General features: G+C 37.5%; 1 protein-coding gene across 5 annotated transcripts in view; it reads right to left on the reverse strand.

Annotated features, from left to right (window-relative positions):
• The window catches only part of Ca-alpha1D (Ca[2+]-channel protein alpha[[1]] subunit D), a 1,588,055-nt gene that overhangs the window by 451,533 nt on the left and 1,118,434 nt on the right, over positions 1-18,088 (reverse strand). For all 5 annotated transcript variants that reach the window (XM_083117527.1, XM_083117525.1, XM_083117526.1 and 2 more), the window contains one exon: positions 4,824-4,926. In XM_083117527.1, the coding sequence (XP_082973653.1) occupies positions 4,824-4,926 (103 nt within the window). The remainder of the gene's footprint in view (positions 1-4,823; positions 4,927-18,088) is intronic.

The raw sequence follows: 18,088 nt of genomic DNA on the forward strand, positions 1-18,088 counted from the left end.
CTACGAAACCAGAGGTCCAAGGTTCCGACCTTGGACAGGTGTGGTTGCATCATGTCTCGCATCGCTCTTCCTTCGGATCATCATTCAGTCTCATCGTCGCATTTAACACAAGAGGTAGAAAAGCGGCGTAAAATAACGAAACAGAAATTATTGATTGACTTGGTTCATTTTACTTCACTTTTCTGACACTTTTTGGCTAATCGTGAAGATGAGAATGAGTTAAGATTAACTTGATGAAAGGACCATAACAAAGAAGACACATTCTCAGGCCGGGATTCGAACACGGGACATTCTGCTTCGTAGCGTAACCTCCTAACCACTCCACCACGGAGTTGTCGGCCCAAATAGAAATGTAAATTAGAAAACGCCGTCTTGAATTTGCAGGAACCGAGTTCACCAGCAAGGGCAAATGATTTTCGCTCCCACTAGGATAGGCAAATAACAGAAAATGCTTGATAAGTAATTTGGCTCTCCGTATTTCATGATATTATTATGTAAGCAACTATTATTCGCTATATACCTTTGGATAAATTTTATTTTTATGTCTAGTCAACTTTTCCGCCTAAGCAGCAGCCACAGCGTCTGCATTTGCGGGTGGAGGGCAGGGTTGTTAATGGTCCAGGAAATTTAAATAAATCCAATTCCGGTCTAGGAGAGAAAATCAGCAAGCCTAAATGGGTTCTGGACCGTAATGAACCTTTTCATTTGTAAAGTTTTCAATTCGGCCCAGGAATATTCTTCCCAGATGAATTTCAATTCGGTCCAGGAACCTTATTTCTTGATGAATTTAAATGCGGTCAAGGAACATTTTTTTCCGGATCAGTTTAAATAGGGTCAAAGTTCCGTATTGAAATGAAACAATTCGCAACTTGGTACGAATTTGGATTGTGCGAGAGAATAGATTCCGGTCCTATAATGGGATTAGAATGTATGCGTTCCCTAATCTTTAACAATCCCAGGGTTGTTAATGGTCCAGGTATTGTAAATAAATTCATCATTTCACATCCGGGAGAGAAAATCAGCAAGTGTAAATGGGTTCTAGGCCTCAATTCGGTCCAGAAACCTTTTTTCCGTATGAATTTAAATACGGTGCAGGAACTCTTTTTTCGGTAAAATTTAAATACGGTCCAGGAACCTTGTTTTGCAGCTGAATTTAAACACTGTCCAAGAACCTTTTTTCCAGGATCGATTAAAATTCGGTTCAGGATTTTTTTCCGGATCAATTTAAATACGATCCAGTAACTTTTTTAATGGAACAATACAGTACTAGGACCGAATTTAAATTGTGCGAGAAGAAAGGTTCCGGTCCTGCAACGGAACCCAATAAAACCCATAGAACTTATGGGTAGATGGAACTTTGACAACCCTGGTGGAGGCTAAATAAAGAAAAATCACAAAATATGCAGAATTTTGAAAAGTATTATTTCTAGAGCATGCACAATACTATATAAAGTTGACTACATACCTCGTTTCCTTCCATAAATGAAACGTGACTTATTCTTCATCACATGTGGGAGTCAAACGCGGTCTCCTGTGTGGTAGTCGGACACCAATTTAGAAAGTCAATGTGTTGGACATTTGGTTGATCAGTCGATCCTACGTCACCTTTTTCGAGAGGAAAACAAGCTGGCAGCTTCACACTCGAAATTTCACTTCGCCTACCCCCGTGGCGGAGTGGTTAGCACATCGTGCTACGATGCCAGGTGTGCCGGGTTCGAAATTCCGGACTGAGCATGGTTGTTTGTTGTGTCCATTGATCAATTTAATCATATCATCACTCATCCCCACCTTCGCAATTAGCCAAGTGTGGCAGAAGAGCGAAGTAAAATGAACCAAATCAATCGAAATTTCACTCGCAAAGCATGAAAATGAGATCTCAAGCACTCCGTGATCCTACCGGAATCTCACGTTTACAGAAGCTAACTATGAAACCACTTCTTGGATCAAACTGTTCTTCGAACTAGCTGACAGTCATCAATTGTCGACCAATCAACACAGTAGGGCAAAAAGAAGCAGATGTTTCTTGAAAATGAGTGGAAAGTTACCAAGGAAGGATATAAAGCCGATACATTACAAAGGCTTATTATGGCCTTTCCCTTCATTGCAGGTTATGATCACAAGGGTTGAGTGTGGGAACCTGAAGGAACCGCGACATCTTTGTCATTCATCTCCCGCCAGAAAAGGGACAAACAGTAGAATTTTGTCTCTTGCAATTTGAAATGCCTATGTCCATGCTGAACCATAAAGTAATTAACCCAGAAAGTCCTAGCTACCTGCAGTGCGTTTCGGCGCGGCCGATAACCAGAGCCAGATGAAGAGAAGATTTTGTGGGAAGGGGTGACCTGGCTTAGGCCCCCTGGTGTGCATGAAGCGAAAGTGTGTTTTCAAAAGGTCCCCGACTTCCCAGAAAGGGACGGCCCATAAAATCACTGCGTTTCCTACCAATGCATCCGTTTGTGTTCAACCAATGTCTATGTCACCGTGGGATGAGAGCGCTTCGAGTTCTGTCGGTTGCGGAACTTCTTGAGTCTTTTGTCAACATGGTGCCAATCAGAGTTTCTTTCTGCCAAGGTCGTTCCACCTATGAATCGGCTCTTCAGTTTGAGTGGCAAGACATGTTGTACGGAGGAAAGTTGTACAGGAAAAATTACCTTCTTAAATACGATGAAACCTGTAAAACATCCACAGATATTTATTCGGGGGTGGTCCCTTTGACAAAACATCAATATTCTCAAAATTCTTCGAACGGACTGTGTAAAACCTTGCAAAACTACAAAAACTGAACCTGCTCTGCAACACAAGGAAAATGCCTCATTTAGCAATCAATGTGCCTATGTTAAGTTGGTAAGTTCAGTATGTCACTACATTTTAAATAATGCTGATGCAAAAAAAATTAATAAAGTTTGTTAAATGACAACGACTCCTTACCACAATAATATAATTATTCTTTACGGATATCCCCTATAACGGTTGGGGGTTCGACGTGCTGACCCCACGTCACCCCATTACTGGTTAAAGATCTCCACACCTCTAAAATTTTAGGTAGGATTGTGGGAGGGACTGGCAGTCGGGAGATAGACCAAGGCCCTTCCAGGCCTGTCGAACCACGGGTTATTATATATTTATAGATGCTTAAATATATGTGCAACCTCACATGTGTTTCCAGTGACTTATTGCAAGGGTTTGTTATTGTACTTGACTCAACAAAATAAGCTTACTGTGTGAGGCAGATTCATACGAACCAAAAATACCCAAAATAATAACAATAATAATAATAATTTACTTCAAAATTACAAAAATGTATTTACTTGTTCTTGTTTAAATTTTCGATTCTTCGAAAAGTTTGTTAAGGAGTTGAGTTGAGTTGGTGTTTTTAGTCCAATTTATGCACAGTAAGGCTAATCGGGACTGGACCTACAGTTTAAAGTAAGATCCGGACCACTGTGTACCTCCACCCATGTATCGAACCCGGGACCCCCCGATTACAAGGCAACAACGCTATCACTGCGCAATCGGGGAGGCATCGTTTGTAAAGGAGGATTCTCAAAATCGGTCTCGAGAAAAATATGCGACTCGAGAAATCGTACAGTTTGTGAAGATAATTACTTTTAACACGTTGCGTGTTTTAAACTGTTTCAATAGTAGAATAGATATTTGGTGCGAATAATACTACTTACCCTGAGATATGAGGCATCCTGCCACCATTATACTTATTTAGCGTGTATTGCGCTCTGATTCGGGACCAGTTGTAACTGTTTGCATATATGTGGTTTACCGCTGCATAAGCTGTCGTTCTTCAATCTACTAAAGCTCAAAACATTGTTTGGACGCAACGGCAACACTCAACGCCCAACCCTACCTGTTGTTGACCTGCGACTGCTAGGGGTGGAAAGATCGCTCCCTCAAAATTTCGAGAAACAACGAAGTTCTAGGTTCCTACACCGACATCCACTATAGCTAGAACCAGGAAAACGAGAAAGAAATGTGGTTTTGGGTTCGTGCCACTCAAATTAAGAACAGTGTTTCTAACTAAAAAAAAAATACTGAAAAACTACGTATTTTGCAATATTTGTCATGAAAGTAAAATTTTCAGCAAATGTAGAACAGTTTGTCGGGGCCACGTGAACGTTTCGGGGGGCCAGTGCCCCCCGTGCCCCCCCCTAACGACGTCCCTGCCAATATGTATATACTCTTCTCCAAATATTCATGTATTTCTTTTTAAATTTGACGTAATTATTACACACTTAAAGGCATGCTGAAACAGAAAGGAAATCCATGAAGACGCACAAACGTCAAGTTCATCCTATGAATAATAAACGTTTGTTTCCGTACGAAAAAGTATTGTTTGCCACAATCTTGCAGGTAAAACATCTTGCAAAGACTAAACACATAAAAGAGCCAATATGATAATAATAAGCCCCATAACTACTGGGTAATTTTTTGGCAAACTAGTTGTATATATTGTCTATAACGTAAGACGTCAACGAACACAATTTTGTGCACGTGTGGGGAAAAGGAAGGATTTGTTGGAAAATATAGGCCCTCTTTTGGCCCAACTTTATTTTTTATAAATATAATACCAAAAGGGCGAAAATATCGTAGAATGATACACTAGCTAATAAAAACACCCCAGTCTTTAGGGACAAAATCCACCAATTACGAAGTTCAAGGATATAACACTGATGTGTAGGGTATGGGGTATGCATGTCTGTCCACGTGAATGAGTTTGCATTGGTGTTTGTGTACATACAATTTGCGCACTGAAAATTCCATTGAAAAATATACTATTTGTCAATTACAAAAAAGAGACAGAAACAACTAACCTGTGGCTGATCGGAAAAGCACCAAAACTGCTTGTGGAAATGTTTGGAAATTATTGTTACGATGAATTGCTGTATCAGAATCTAGAGCAATCTTGCCAAACACCTAAAACAAATTGAAACGTAAATAAATATACCAAATAAATGTGTATACAACATTTTACGAATAATATGTTAATGAATTGTCCAAACGACATATGCATTTTTTATTCATTTCATGTTACTAAGGTTATAAACTTAGAAACATAGTTTAAATCAAAACAAGCATAATTTATATCTAATTTTCATACACAATCGATATTTTTGAACATCTACATTTTTGAAAAGGTATTTTTATAACTTTTCAATGTTATTAGCATACTTAAATTAAAAGTAACAGCAACATGCATCTCTTAAATCTAGTGAAACCAATGTATAAATATGAGGACTAAGAGTAGAGTTACATAACTTGCACCGGTTCCCAACTTGCACCAGCGGTCTAGAAAACAATGTACTGAAGTGTGCAAAAATGTAAATGTTGTGTTTGGAAACTCCTGCATTTTCCAGCTCACTGCAATTGAGTTGTGGTCATTGATGAAATCACAAAAGTTTTGCGCATTTTGTAAGAAATCGCAAGTATCTCGTGATACTTTGATACATCGCAAAGATATAGGAGACAAATACGTATGTTTGTTTGTGTGTGTGTGTGTGTGTGTTTTGTGTGTGTGTGTGTGTGTGTGTGTGTGTGTGTGTGTGTGTGTGTTTGTGTGTGAGTAAGCGAGAGAGAGAGAGAGAGAAAGAGACTTACATTTATTGAACTTTACTTATCTATCGCAGTTGCAAATTCTTTGATATTTATTTTAAAAACGATGTGGAAATTATTTATTTCAAAATGATGGGTGCTCCTACATCGCACCACTTTGGCTGTGTCCTAAATCACACCTTTGTGATCTGGGGTTTCATAACTTATAAGTTTATAGTTTTATTTCTTTCTTTTCAACAATCAACTGCAATAGAGTTATATGAAAATGCGGAGCTCAAAATGGTTTTACAATAACGCGAAATCTCCTTCGAATGCATAAAAAGACAGAGGAAATTGAATGAAATGTAATTTGTACAACGTACAGAATTGCAGAAAATACAGCCTGCTTCTGTGTCTGCATTTTAAGATGTGAAGCTCACCAAAGAAAAGGAGAAAATAAAATACCCTGAATATAACACTCCTTGAAGGCTCACAATTAGGGGTAAGAATTTTTGAAATTTTGTAACTGTAGTAAAATCCAAGTTTGATATGAAACATATTAATGGTATTGTTTCCTATGAAACACAATTCTAACATTTGTGACGTGTGCAAATAAACTACAGATTATGTTCAAAGATTCTGCAGGGTGCAAAAAGTAACTAGGTTACATGTACTTTTTTTTTTAAATTTGATCATTTTCCTTTCTTCTACAGAATATAACTTACTTCTCATGTGTGTTGCGGTTAATAATCAAAATAAATAATATTTTTTTGGAAATCTTACGTCTATATTTTGTAGTTGTAATAACAGATTGTTCTTAAATATTTTAATACAAGTGTGGGATTTGAGTAAACTGTGTTAATTGCAGTGGCACCGCTGGCATGCGTTGGGAATGTAATAGCTTTTTGGTACTTCCAATTGTAAGAACATTTTGTAATACATCACGCAAAGAGACAAAATATAGTCTTACATATTTACACAAATATCGTACATTTTGTTACTCATTTGCACGATAGTCCATTTTTAATTGGTGCAATTTACGCAGCTCTACCCTATATAAGTTATATAACAAAGCAATGTTTGTGAAAACATTTTTATTTACTCTGACAATGATATAAAATGTAATTATATATAAATTCTAAAGCATGTAATTTATTCTGGCTACATCTGCTTATGTGTTTGCTTCGTTCCGTATTAGTCCACGAGCTAGTTGAATGGCCGTCACAGGGTCGTTTCAAAACCTGGCCTTTTGTGAATGTTTCCTTTGTGAATGTTATTTTACTTTCTTGCCGATTAGCCACAAGTGCAATAAGACAAAAATCAGAAAAGTGCAAAAATACAATACATTATTATTGTAAAATTGTCTTTCTGTATGATCCACCAAATTTGCCATAAGCCCCTTAAACTTTTCATTCTGTATGAACACTATATTTGCCATGATCCCATTAAAATTTTATTTCTGTACCATCTACCAAATTTGCCATGATTTATGACAAAATGTGCGTTAGGTATTTGTTTTCCTCAGGTTGCTTATCAAGTATGAATTTTTCTTCCAAGAAAAACACCAATAGAGCATTTTAAAGATTTCAGATCTATTTCATCTCCATTTTAAACTAGGTACAGACCTACACCAATCGTTTTGTAGCTCTCAAACCAGCGCATCTTGCACAACAATAAAAAAAATAAAAGTTCAAATTTTTCAAAACTTGAACACATTTTCAAAATGTTATATATCACCAATATCCTTCCATAATTTATATTTCCAAAGTATGTACCTTGTGAACACATTTGCGGAGTTTGGTGAATATTATCTTTCATATTAAGGGAAAATGTATTTCTAGAAAGTACTCCTGCACTAACAGAGACTTTACCTCTGTGTACGTTCATTAGGGGAGCGGGGCGAATACGTGGTCGTAGAGCCATTCGTTAACCAGGTCCTGAACTGTAGTAAAAAGATACTCAAATACATACACACAAACACACACACACACACACACACACACACACACACATATATATATATATATATATATATATATATATATATAGTGGAGAGAACAAGGGAGACATCATAAAAAAATATAATTTCCAAACCATCCATCGGCAGGAATCGCGACTGAAATTCATCTTACTTCGAGTTCTGGTTCAAGTCAGACTTAATCACTCCTCGCAATATCAGTTCTAGTTCGGCGCTGCGAACCGAAATCGGATAGATAATTCAGACTCGAACTCGAGTTAACTCTGGCAGTTTCTGTTCCGGGGGGATACGAACCTAAATTCGAAGTTCCTCGAGCAAAAAGTTCTGGTTCGCACTTCAGACACCAGTCTCGGGGAAAGCAGTTCGACATTTCGGTCCGAGATTATAGTCTACGACTATAGTCTGGTTCGAGCGAACAGATATTGGCCAAATACTAGAGAAAATCAGTTCAACTTTTGATGTACCAGAAAGGTGCGGTGTGCAATATAATTTAAAACCGGAATTTGAAATTCTAAGGTATTAGGATGCAAGGTAATGATTAAGGTGTTGAGGATAAAAGAAGTGAAATTCGGCTAATATGCATGACCAATTTAAAGAGTTAGGAAAACTGGAAGTTAATGTAGGCCATATTCAAAAGTATAACTTCTTAACATAGAGGGGTGAAATTCGGTTTCATGACAGCTTATGTTAATTGGAGCATGGACAATGAACTGGATTTTGGAAATCAGGAAGTTAATGGACACCATATTGAAAATTGTTACTTCTTAAGATGGAGAAGTGATATTCGGTTTCATTGTAGTTTATGGTAAATGAAGCATGGCTAGTGAACTGGATTTTGGAAAACTGGAAGTTGATGGACGCCATATTGAAAAATGTTACTTCTTAAATAGAGAAGTAAAATTCGGCTTAGTGGTAGCTTTTGTTAATTGGAGCATGGCCAATGAACTGGATTTAGGAAAATCTGGAGTTGATGGACGCCATATTTAAAAATATTACTTCTTAAGATAGAGGAGTGAAATTCTGTTTGATTATGGCATATGGTAAGTGGAGCATGGCCAATGAACTGGATTTTGAAAAACCGGAAGTTAATGGACGCCATATTGAAAAATGTTACTTCCTAAGATAGAGAAGTGAAATTCAGCTTAGTGGTAGCTTATGTTAATTGGAGCATGGCCAATGAACTGCATTTTAGAAAATCGGAAGTTGATGTACGCCATATTGAAAAATGTTACGTCTTAGGTATTAGAGTAAAATTCGGTTTGATTATAGCATATGGTAAGTCGAGCATGGCCAATAAGTGGATTTTGGAAAACCGGAAGTTGTTGGACGCCACATTGAAAAACGTTACTTCATAAGTTAGAGGATTGATATTCGCTTTGATGATAGCATATGGTAAGTTGATAATGGCCACTGAATTGGATTTGTAGAACGGGATGTTTATGGACGCCATATTGAAAAATGTTGCATCTTAAGATAGAGTGGTGAAATTCGGTTTAGTGGTAGCTTATGTTAATTGGTAATTCCATTGATTTATTTCTTTGGAAAACCGGACGTTGATGGACGACATACTGAAAAATGTTACTTCTTAAGTTAGAGGAGTGAAATTCGGTTTGATGATAGCATATGGTATGTGGAGAATGGCCAATGAACTGGGTTAGGAAAATCGGAAGTTGATGGACACCATATTGAAAAATGTTACTTCCTAAGATAGAGAAGTAAAATTCAGTTTGATTGTAGCTTATGGTAATTGGAGCATGGCCAATGAAGTGGATTTTTTAAACCAGAAGTTGATGTACGCCACATTGAAAATTGTTCCCTCTTGTGAAATTCGGTTTGATGATTGATGAATTTTAAATGGAGGACAGGAGCCGCGGTGGTCTAGTCAGTCTGTAGGACGTCTAAAAAACACACAGAAGTCTGTGATCTAAGATAGGAATTTTTCCGGCCGTGTCCCCCCGTAAAGCAGCTCCTTGGATCACCTAGCTTCAAATTAATAGGTACTTGGTGCAAGACGGCCGGAGCGTTGTTCTCATCATCTCACCTCGAAAATGGTCGAGATCGAGAATGTGTGGGGCCCTACCCAGCTGGAAATTTCTATTAGTTCCAATTGAAATTTCAATTGGATTGAATTGGTTTTATTTTAAATATATTGGATTCTATTGGATGCCCAAAAAGTGTATCGGAGTGAATTAGTTTCAATCGGAATCTCAACTGAAACCAATTGGAAATGAAGACAATTTCCAATAGGTGAAATGTATCCCATTGTAAGTTTGTATATACTGTAGAATCAATATGTTGTAAATTCATTTATTGAATCAAAGCATAGGAAGTTTAATTCTTGACACCACATTTCCTGTGGTTTAGAAGTTCTTTGGAAAAACAGCACATTTGAACTGAATTTCTTCTGAATCCTATTGCATGCTACTGAAGTAAGATTAATCTTAATAAATAAGTAAAAATAACTCTTTCTTAAGAAATAACTTAACTTTAAAGCAGCTAGTAGTTGGAATAAATATATTTTTTTTTAAATATTGAATTTACATGGTTGGTTGGTTGGTGTTTTAAGTCCACTTTATGCACAGTAAGGCTAATCGGGACTAGACCTACAGTTTAAAGTGGGATCCGAACCACTTGTGCCTCCACCGGGTATCGAACTCGGGAATTTACATGGTTATTATTGCGTGTATGTAATGCAATTGGAAAGAAATGAGCATTATTTTGATCAACTTTGTTGATCTCGACATTGTTTTTTTTTGTTTATCACTTTACAAGAGTTGTGGTTCATATTCTTTGTTTATCCTAATTTGTTTGCTGTTTTCGCATGTACAGTGCGTTCGTTTTGGCTCTGGGCCGAGATAGCGCGTGACATGACTTGACATAGCGCAGATGCCGGCATTTTCGTTACGTAATATCTCGCTTATTTACGCACATATCTTTAACATGTATTTGCTTGCATAACGAGTACTAACTTGTGTTATAAGAGTTGTTCAAAGTTGTTCACGCGCTACCTCGGCCCAGAGCCAAAACGAACGCACTGTATACAGGAAGAACAACATGTCAATTTATGACTGAAACAGTACGTGCTTCGGTTTCTGTGTTAACCAATAAAGATACAGACTTAAAAAACATGTTCAAATTCGTATTTGAAAACGTTTTGTATGTTAAAGGGATCCTACAAATTTCACATGCTTTACCAGAGACTTACTGAAGTCTCTTTATGTTTTCTCCATTTAATTTACATTTACAGATAAGAATTTTTCATGACTTATAACAGTAGTATTTTTACATAACAATATACTGAAAAGAACAAAATACTTTACAACAGAGACCAATGCATTACAATTCACCAATTGACCAATCAGTTCCAATTGACCAATTGGTTTCGATAGAGTATCTAAAACCTCATATTGACTATCGAACCAATTGAAATATTTTTCCTCTTGTGAAATTCCGTTTGTTGATTAATTTTGCTAATTAAAGCATGAAAAATCAAAATGAGTTTGAAGAACCAGAAATTGATGGACGAGATATGTTATTTTGCAGGGTACATTCAGTTTTTTTATTTAGAGTTGCTTATGTGCCATTTTCGGCTAATCGCGACGAAGATGAAGAGATACTCACAAAGAACAGGTTTTGGAGTTCTTGGTCTGGTTTGGAACACGGGAACCCTGCCACTGTAGGTGGCTGTACCACGGAGGTCAGGTTTTTAAGGGTAAAGAAGTAAAATGCTCTTTCATGGTAGCTTATAGTAATTAGAACGTGACAAGATGATATGGTTTTGGAGAAATAGAAGTTGAAGGATGCATTGTTGAAAAAATTTACTTTAGAATATAGAATAGTAAATTCTGCATGACGATGGGTCATTCAAAGTGGAATATAAACCTTAGAAAGCCAGAAAATGGTGGTCACCACATCGCCAAATTTAAAACAAGAGAATTATAATTCAGTATGGTAATAGCCTACGTTAATTTCAATATATGTAAATTTACATATTAAAAAGAAGACATTTGTTAGTGGTATTATGCTGATGCGAGGAAACTAAAACTCGATATTTTGATAGTCTAAATTAATTGATATAAAAATAATTATATTGTTAATCTTTAGAAAACACATGTTAGTAAACTTGTTTTGCAATGATATGAGATCATTATTTGATGCTCTTCATGAACTATATTACATATTTTTGTTTATTAATTACCTTAATCAGACCGGTCAGTTTTTAATTTAAGTTTTTGTTTGTTTACTAATATGTACATGGCGTTACCTAATGTTGTTCTGGGTTAAGAAAATTTATTACGAGATGAGAATTGCACTTACTGCAACGAAAACAACACCAGTTCAAACAGAAACTCATTTCTTATCGCTCATGCGAAGGCATGAACCCCGTAGTTCATTGCCCGTCTCTAAGTGGAGCTAGTTTAGTGAATTCCTGAAAATGGCTGCTACACCTGTCGAGAAATTGTCTTGCGTGTTCGAATTACATTCAAAGAACTGTAATACATGCAACGCATATTACGTTAGAAAAAAATCGTAAGGCCTATGGTGAAAAGTGACTGGAATATCTTGTCGACGACTGTCGTGTCACCTGAGGCGCACGCATTGAACATTTGTAGGCATGCAAATAAACCCTCCAGCGGCCAGTCAAGTGGAACGAGATGGGGATCTCAGTGAAGCAGTGGCGGTAGGCGATCGGCCTCTTCCAACCTGCTTGGCGATCAGGTTCCCAAAGCAAAGTAGGAAGTGATTTTCGGAGAAATACGTGCTATGTCACATATAGATTGGTGGTGTTAACGCTATTGCTTATAGGCGGAATTGAGCAGATCCCAGGCCCACGTAACAACGTTGATGTCCAGAGCGAACTTTGCGAACTGAAGCAAGTTATGCTTCAGGTAAAATGCTCGAATGAAGCTATTATGTGCAAAGTAAAGCAACTATCTGTCATTGTGAGCAGACTGGTAGGAAGAATGGAAATAATCGAGGCCGAAACAGACCAACTCAAGTTAGATGTAAGTGAAGTGCAGTCCTATGTTCGATCTCTGGAGGATCATATAGATGACATTGAGAACAGGTCAAGGCGGCAGAACCTTGTTTTTCATGGTGTTCCGAAAAAAGTACGCGAAACGTGGGATGAATCAGCAAACGCGGTGCGAGACTTAATAACAAACAGATTACATCTCTCCTTACCGTCGAACTCCATCCAAAGAGGCCATCGTACAGGGAGCGCGCACTCAGGAAAATCCCGGCCCATCTTGTGTAAGTTTCTGCGGGATACAACCAAGGAGGAAGTTCTAAAACATAGCAACAAACTCAAAGCACCAACATTTATATCGAACAGGACTATTCCTTTGCTGTTCGTCAGCAGAGGCAGCGATTAAAGAAGCATCTCTTCGAAACCAGGCAACAAGGATGCAAAGCCCATCTCACGTTCAAGTACCTCAAAGTAAACGGTAAAAAGTATTCCATATGGGACCTGGAAGACAACCAGAGCGATTATGTAGGAGTTCCTGAGACACAAAATTATTTTGCCACTTCGTTTTCCAAGAACAAGGCTCTCACCTCCCCCCTCAACATTGGAAATCTGACAACATCGGAGGAAGCAAGAGCGACAGCGTCCACACTTTCGTCTGCAAACCAGTGCAAGCAACAGGCTCCACCCCTCCACTAATCACCCACCTGTGACAAGAAAGGAAGAGGACAATGGCCATCTTCGACAAATAGGTCAAGATTCCACCCCTCGTCTAGCTCAACGGTACCCCAGGCGCCAAGGCAACAACCTACAGAGAATTTGAAGCGATGAATGCGGATTCGAGAAATATAAACAAGGAAGTGCGTGTGCCTGTTTGGAACAGGTAGGATGTTTTAACGTAGTGTATCAAAATGCTAGGGGGCTGAGCACTAAAATGCAGTTATTTCTTAATAATATATTGTGTAACGACTATAATGCCGTGGCTCACCGACAAACACGCCAATGCTGGAAATATTTGACGATCGTTACAATGTGTTCAGAAGCGATAGAAGTGCTTGTAACTCAAGGAATAATTTGGGTGGGGTTCAGAAGCAATACACGGCAACGCTTATATGTAAGTATGATGAAAATCCTAATATTGATTCTGTGATCGTGAAAATTACAATTCAGGGACTGCCATCGCTATACGTCTGTGTAGTTGATATCACACCATGCTGCAATAGTAATTCGTACGATTTATTCTATGCTTTTATTGAAAGATATTGTGGACCCGCGCATAACATTCTCCTTATAGGTGATGTTAACATTCCATGCATAACAAACAATAACTACAATCTTATTGAGTCCACTCCCATTTGTCGCGACCTGTATCATTTTATGTGTTTCCATCAATTGCATACTATAAACGATATTCAAAATAGCACCAACAAAAGCCTAGATCTCGTACTTACAAACGTTCCCAACCTGCAACTGACTCGAGAGCCGGACCCCCTGGTATCCGAGGAAAAACACCACCGTCTCTCATTTTAGAAGCGAAATATGTAAAGCAAACATGCTATAAACACTCACAGGGCATTTTCTCTCACAACTTTAAAAAGGCTGATTTTCAGAAACTGTACCATAAATTATCTGCTGTTAACTGGAAGATCTCAAAGCTTTCCAATAATGTTAATAGAATGGTAGACATGTTTTATGATGTAATGTACGTAGACACGTTAAAGCGCCAAAATACCCTAGCTGGTTTACGACTAGTATAATTAAGAAAATATTATATCAAAGGCGTACCACAACAAAAAGTGGAAACATAGTGTAGGCGACCCAACTTACCATGCTAATAAATTTAGAGGAATTAGATCACTAGTAAAAATAAATAAATATCAGCTGCATATGATAACTATGTATTAAATGTTGAAAAAACATATGCAGGATGACCCTTCTCTCTTTTGAACGTATATAAATAGTAAAAAAACTAGACAATCCAAAACACCCTGTTTCTGAGGATGGTGAGCCCCTACCAAACATAAACGCGGTGGCAGAAGAATTTGTGAAACATTTTCAGTCTGTGTTCACAGGCAATGGGTCAACGAATAATATTGAAATTATGACAGAGCATTCACAAAGTAGAGTGCTAGACATACTTAATATTCAAGAAATCAGTATAAATGAAATCGAAAATGCTATCAAAAAGTTAAAACCAAAGAAGTCCGCTGGACCTGATAAAATCCCACTATACATTTTCAAAAGTTGCGCTGATGTTTTAAAGGTTCCTCTGTCTATCATCTTCAACTCTGTCCTATCATCTATGCAGTTTCCTGATAGATGGAAAGTGACTGTTATATGTCCAATTCAAAAGTCGGGTGAAAACAATACGATACAAAACTACTGTCCTATTTCTATTTTATCCACTCCTGCGAAAATACTAGAACAAATAATATACATGCATATTTTTAACCATGTGAAAAATTTCATATACGAATTTCAACATGGATTCCTACCTAACAGCTCCATTGAAACAAATCTTGGAGAAAAATTGCATTATACAAGTACATTATTAGACGAAGGGGGTCAAGTAGATGTGATATATACTGATTTCTCAAAAGCTTTCTACACAGTAGACCATGACGTACTACTGAGTAAAGTAGGTAGCTTTAATTTGTCACACTCCATAAGAAAACTCATGGCGTCGTACCTAATGAACAGGCGACAGTATGTCACCTACAAAGGCTCCTCATCCGATGAATTTTTGGTGAGCTCGGGCGTCCCTCAGAGATCCAATATAGGGGCTCTTCTATTTTTGTTGTTAATTAATGATTTACCCGAACATCTGATTGATTCTCGCAAACTCTTGTTTGCTCAATTTAAAGTTTTACAAAAGAATAACAAGTGCAGAAGATTGTGCACCCTTACAACGCGACTAAAATAGGTTGAGTGGTGTTCATATAACAAACTTTCCCTAAATGTTAATAAAATGCTTCTCTGTAACATACACCAAGCAAAAGACGCCTATAGATTATCAGTATAAAATAAATAATGTTAACCTTAAGAAAGCGGAAAAGGTAAGAGATCTAGGAATACTTTGTGATTCTAAATTAACGTTCGCCTATCATCTGAACAAAGTAATAAGCGAAGCGTACAAGCTTGTTCGATTTATTACTCGCATGGGCTGGGGCTTCAGAAGTACACAAACACTAAAAATATTGTATTATTCTCTAGTGCGTACAATACTCAAATTTGGCTCAGTCATATGGAACACAGAAGTTCAAACACATACCGCAAATTTAGAGCGTGTACAGTCAAAATTATTGCGATACATGAGATTCATACTGGAAGGCGAATACCCCATGTTTGAATCATATACTAACTTAATAGAGCAATTCCATATGGACAGACTTGACCACAGAAGGTCAGCCCGAGACCATATGCTACTTTGAAATTTTTTTAACGGCAAACTTCGATCTCCTCTGTGGCTTTCACAATTCAAAATACGCATTCCGAACATAAAAACGCGACCCAAGCATGGAACCTTCCATGTGAGAAAAGCACGAACAAATATCATGAAAAGGTCAACGGCAGATGCGGCGGAGAAGGAATCCTTCGGTACGGCGCAAACGGCGGAAGAGGCAACCCATTCTCTTGGGAGTAATGAAGAGAAAACCACTGCCTTGTGGTGAAGAGGGATCTTCAAAGGTTAAGAAAATCGTCCTGCTTGGAGGTCTAGGTAGCAGCCCTATCACCAAGATCGAGTGCTTTGGGTTAATAACCCTCACACCTTAAATTTCACTATTAAAGAAACATCCACGAAGAATAGACTCTAAGATGACGACTTTTGGCATGAAAGGGAAAACGAGAATTGGGTGTTGGAATGTGAGAACTTTAAGAGAGAGTGGTAGACTTCAGCAAGCAGTAGCCCAAATGCAGGCCTACAGGTTGGACATATTGGGGATCAGTGAGACAAGATGGAAAGGATTTGGAGAGATGAGAACTAAAGACGGATTTACATTCCTATATTCAGGAAGAGAAGAGGAGGAACAACATCGGGATGGTGTAGGTATTCTCTTGAGTAAGATAGCAAAGAAAAGCTTATTGGAATGGAACCCTGTTTCTGAAAGAATTTGTAACGCTATTCCTCGCTCGCAAAGGAACATAAGTCAGATTGTGTGCGGTTCGATATTCATTTGTTTCCCTTGTTCGAAGAAGTAATACGTCACCAATCATGTGACTATGGAAAGGGAGGGCTCACGCGTGGCTTGCGGAGTTCTCTCTCTCTCTCTCTCTTACTCTTGCAGCGGTTGGGGTTACCTGTCGTAGCTCTACCTTGGACTGGTAGAATCGGTTACCTGAAGTTATCATCTGTGTACTGGTAGTATAATTATAATAGATTTAAGTTTAATTTAAGAATTATATTACTTCATTTAGTTAATTAGTTTCATTTGTGCACTATTTAGTTATTCGATGTTTAATACTACCGTTACGCAGATGGTCATTTCAGATTTGGCCGATACTTACTAGTCTTCTTTATTTTGTATCCAATTAGATTGACAATTTCCCCATCCAAAATTGCTGACTAATATATTATATACGGAACAATAATATCGAATATTGAACACAATCTAAGTCCGGTACATCTATTTGGCCTTGTATGAAATGGGTTGGTTGTATTTGTAATTTAAATTAATGTAAATCGGACATGTGTATATTATACTAAATTTGTTATTGGAAGATTTCTATTGTTGACGTTACTGCTGTTACATATGACCAATTTCTAGTATTTATTTCATCAATAAATTGTTAAATTTACATTTTAAGTTTTGTACTTCCCACAAAGGCTTCTGAGTCGGGTAAATAGTTCAATAATCAAGGTAGTCAAATTGTCAGCCATTGGTATATATAATTGTAGAGGACTAATGACATAATCCCAAATCTAAATTATATGTGAAAATACTAGGGTGGTGACAAATTATAACTGCGAAGTTCAAAGCAAAGGTGAGAAGCATTAAAATAGTACAATGCTATGCCCCAACAGAAGTTTCAGACATAACAGAAAAAAGGGAATTTTATTCAAAATTGCACCAAGTACTAGTTCATAATAAGAAAGACATATGCATCTTGATGGGAGATATAAATGCAAAAATTGGATCAGATAATGAAGGAATAGAGCATATTATGGGTAGACATGGACATGGGGGAAATGAATGAAAATGGCCAGTTATTTGTTGACCTTTGTGCAGAAAATGACCTGATCATAGGTGGAACTGTTTTTCCCCACAAAGATATCCATAAAGTGACATGGGTATCACCTGATCATGTGACAGAAAATCAAATTGACCATGTTTGCATTACCCGTAAATGGAGAAGATCCCTTCTAGATGTAAGAAATAAAAGAGGAGCCGATATTGATAGTGATCACCACTTTGTAATTGCAGTCTTTAAACTTCGTATAATGGCAGCATGTAAAAAGTTTTTAAAAATGGGAAAGAAATTTGATTTGAAAAAGTTAAATGATAAAGATACAAGAAATAGATTTGTATTGGAACTTAGGAACAGGTTTGAAGGTTTACAAATGGAGCAAGATGAAGATATAGAAGAAAGAGAAGAGGATACAA

This window comes from Lepisma saccharinum, chromosome 2, assembly GCF_977018435.1.
Source record: "Lepisma saccharinum chromosome 2, izLepSacc3.1, whole genome shotgun sequence".
Taxonomy (NCBI): domain Eukaryota; kingdom Metazoa; phylum Arthropoda; class Insecta; order Zygentoma; family Lepismatidae; genus Lepisma; species Lepisma saccharinum.